The sequence below is a fragment of the Microtus ochrogaster genome, unplaced genomic scaffold (genome assembly GCF_000317375.1).
Source record: "Microtus ochrogaster isolate Prairie Vole_2 unplaced genomic scaffold, MicOch1.0 UNK19, whole genome shotgun sequence".
NCBI classification, from domain to species: domain Eukaryota; kingdom Metazoa; phylum Chordata; class Mammalia; order Rodentia; family Cricetidae; genus Microtus; species Microtus ochrogaster.
In genome coordinates this window covers 4,953,204-4,957,162 of record NW_004949117.1, presented here as the reverse complement: position 1 = coordinate 4,957,162, position 3,959 = coordinate 4,953,204, and the positions used below count along the sequence as shown (strand labels likewise).

The 3,959-nt window shown below is 43.6% G+C and overlaps 1 protein-coding gene across 40 annotated transcripts in view; it reads left to right on the top strand.

Annotated features, from left to right (window-relative positions):
• The window catches only part of Rims2 (regulating synaptic membrane exocytosis 2), a 392,861-nt gene that overhangs the window by 381,507 nt on the left and 7,395 nt on the right, over nucleotides 1–3,959 (top strand). For all 40 annotated transcript variants that reach the window (XM_026789435.1, XM_026789445.1, XM_026789437.1 and 37 more), the window contains one exon: nucleotides 2,854–2,995. In XM_026789435.1, coding sequence (XP_026645236.1) covers nucleotides 2,854–2,995 — 142 coding nt within the window. The remainder of the gene's footprint in view (nucleotides 1–2,853; nucleotides 2,996–3,959) is intronic.

Genomic DNA, 3,959 nt, shown 5'->3' with positions numbered 1-3,959 from the left:
AGACATCCCAGGTGCCCCTGCAGCATGTCTAGACATCCCAGATGCCCCTGAAGCATGTCTAAATTTCCCAGGTGCCCCTGAAGCATGTCTAAATTTCCCAGGTGCCCCTGAAGCATGTCTAAATTTCCCAGGTGCCCCTGAAGTGTGTCTCAGGTGATGGTGATTGTTCACCTAGGTTAGTACTGAAGAAAATAAACATCAAGCAGGAACTTAGCCCTCACACAGGCTTCCCCATATCAGCCTAGCATTTTCATGGTTTCTGAGAGAAAAGAATGAGAATATTTTGTGATGTAGCTATTTGAATCACTCTGAAATAAAATGATAAGCCTCAGGGACTAAGGAGATGGATGGCAGGGTAAATGGCTCACTGCCCAAGTGCGAGGACTGGAATTTAGATCCTAAGCACCCAAGGAAACAAATGTCAGGCAGGCCTGGGCACTGCCTGTAATCCCAGCAGTATGCATATTAGCCAGTCATCAAGCTCAGAGTTCAGCTGAGAGACCCTGCCTCAGTGAGAAATATAGAATGCCACTGAGGAAGACCTGAGGTCAGCCTCACGCCGCCACATGTATGTGCGTGTCTGCCTACACACGTGCACTTATGCATGCAAACATGCATATACATGCATGCATCACACAGAGAGACATAGGCAAACAGATCATTAATGTTAGATTGATGAATATTACAGTTACCTCTGCCACCTCTTTTTAAAAACATTCTTCTTCTGCATGTGTATATCTGTTTTTCCTATACCATTTGAAAGTAAAATGGTGATAATATAAGATTTTGCATCCAAATACTTGACATATATCTAATAGTCAGGAAAGCCATTATAATACTCACTATAATCCACCTAAAAGTTCAGCAGCTTCCCATTTAATCAATATCCAATCTCTATTCAGATTGTTCTTTCCTGTCTTAAAATTGCCTTTTAATGATTTTGACATTCCACAAAAATGATTTTGTTTAAAAGCCTTCTTATTTCATTTTGGTTTTACAAACAAGGCAAAAATCCATACAGCCAAGTTCACTCACTGGCTTGCATGTCCTTGCTGTCTTTTGATCTAGACTACCTTGTTTTCACGGTGTTAATATCTTAGGAGACTAGGCCGGTTCTCTTGAACAATATCCCATATCTGGGTTTTGTCTGGATGCTTTGCGTGTGCGATTTGTCTTGTGACTTTACCTTCTATAGTTTTTGAGAACCAGAAGACTTGATTAGAAACAGTTGGTATATTTTTGTCCAGAATAACTTGATAGGTGATTCCGTACACTGCTGAATTCAATGACTTGATTAAGATGGTGCTGGCTCCGTCTACCATGATAGACCACCTTTTTATTCCCATAACAGATCTAGTTTGTGGACTGATCACTTGGCTCATACAGCCTTTCTCATGGTCTGACTTTTAATGGTAGCCTCCAGTGGCGAGCCATGCGAACTCAGTCACTGTTCCACAGGAGGCCACAAACTATTATTTTCAACTTTGTCTCTATGCAAGTGTTTCAAAGTGAAGCAGATAAAGAAGGCTGGCACAGAGTCTCCACGCCAATATCACCAGCGTCCCTCTGATGAAGAGCTTTCCCGCTTCCTGAGGAAGCCTTCTGTTTCCTTTGTCATTTATCAGTACTCCATGTTTACTGCACATCTAAAACAGCATCCTTTGACTCGCTAGAGATGTCACAATGTGTGTTCTGTGTCTACTCTGAAGTGCTTTAATGTGTCTCGAAGCTGGGAATGAGACACGGGAGGCACAGAGGGCAACTGTCAAAAGTCTCCACACGCCGGCAGCAGCAGCGCATTTCAGAGAAGTTACTAACACAGCCGCTGCAAGAGCGTACCTCATGGCTGCTCTTCTCCAACGCCAATGGCTCCTGCAGCAGTGGGAATCAAATAGGCCTGCCAAGGAGCGAATGAATCCCAGCTCTGTACCCAACGTGCCGGGCTCTTCACGGTTTTGGCTCTTTCATGTATACCCACGTCACATGCTTGAGCCATGGCCACACATGACCACACCTGGCTTTGCTCTTTTGTCTGTGTAGTCTCTCTTGCCCAAGACACACGGTTCTTTTCCTGGAGCCCCAGTAGGCCCGTTTGTCAAGCCCACCTCAATCCTCCCTCTCTGGAGATCTGATCTCACCAGGTAGCACATTTAGCTCCTAGCCAAGCAGGTGCTGCTCTCCCTTCCTTGGTGCTGGTCCTCCCGTGGCATTCTGGGAGAAAACGCCACCAGATGACTGTCCTAGGACAAAAAGGTCCTCCACATGACACGTCAGGAATTTGGTATTACACGATCTTTCTGGAAGTTACCAGCAGAATCAAAACTGCCTTCAAATAGGGTTGCCCCCTTTGTATAGCTTCCTTTGCCTTTTTATAGCCGGCACCCTAAACTTTGTATAGAAATTAAAGCTAAAAATTGAGTAACCCTCACCATCTGGTTCTTTGTAAGTAACATGAAGGCCTATTTCTTTCACTGAGACAAAAGAAATGGGGGAAAAGGTAAGCATAAATTAATTTGGCATTTGAAAATGACAGTAAAAAATGAAGAGGCATAAATTGATATGGTAATTTAAACATTACAATGAAAACAAAGCTTATTTTATTATCCTCAGTTTGAATCTTTTTGTTTCTCATGCTAATGATTTGAACAATGTTTTAATTGGAAATAAACAATGGTATCTTGTGCTGCTCACCCAGGGAGACACTGCTCTGAAGTGTTTAAAATACTTTCCCTGTGTCTCTTAATTCTCTGTGTGCAGCTCTTCTCATTTGCAGGCTCCGGGTGCTGGCCAGCCTGTTCTGTAACGGGGCAGCAATGGCAAAACTCTGATGGCTTTGGGTTTCTGTCTCTGCAGAAGCAGGGGGTAAAAAGCTCCGGAGCACTGTCCAGAGAAGCACGGAAACCGGCCTGGCGGTGGAGATGAGGAACTGGATGACCCGGCAGGCCAGCCGGGAATCCACAGACGGCAGCATGAACAGCTACAGCTCTGAAGGAAAGTGAGTGAGGACACATCGTGCCCTGCTAGCAGGAGAGCTAACTCGCGCTGTTCGCAGCCCACTTCCGCCCTCACCGGCTCGTGCCCGAGAGCTTGTCTCGGCCCGCTGATCAGTTGATCGATCTGGCTTTTTATTTTGAATGAAATAGCTTGGGAGAGGTAAAGCGCTTTACTGGTAGAACAAGAAGCTACCATGTGAGCCTCAGTATTACCTATATAAAATGGTTTGTCCAATCCTAAGACAATAACTAAATTCACAAAAAATAGTGAGCAAATGTCAAGCCATGTAGGCAATATTAGTTTTTAAAGTCTTCGGTGTTGGGCCTGGAGAGATGACACAGAGGTTAGGAATACTGACTCTCTTCCTAAGGATGGGTTTGATCCCCAGTACCCACAAACAGGCTCTCAACTGTAACTGCAGTGCTAGATCAGACGCCCACTTCTGGCCTCCTCGGGCACTGCATGCACATGGTGCATAGATGTATATATAGGCAAAACACCCAGACACATAAAATATATTAATTTAAAAATAATTTTTAATGTAAAAAATACTTGATGTGTTGAAGAGAAGCGATTGAAAAATTTATGCACTAAAAGATATATAATTTATCTTAATTACATGAAACAATAATCAAAAGAAAATAGCAACAGGAAGTTGGTGAGCCTTTTTCTATGTTGCTTTCCTTTGAATCCACTACCGTAAGACACTTGGAAAAGTTTTTAAACGTGGGGTGGCCCTGCCTCCAGCAAACAGCTGTGTTTAGTGAGTTCTGATCTCTAGTTGAGGTACAGAGGACATCGGGAGGGAAAGTGAGGCTCAGGGCCTCCCTCTGCCATCACCGTGGGAGTTTTCTGTGTACCCAACTCAGAGTCAAAACCATAGGAAATTTTGGCTATCATTAATTACATACCCTAATGATATCATAAGAAATTTTGGCTATCATTAATTACATACCCTAATGATA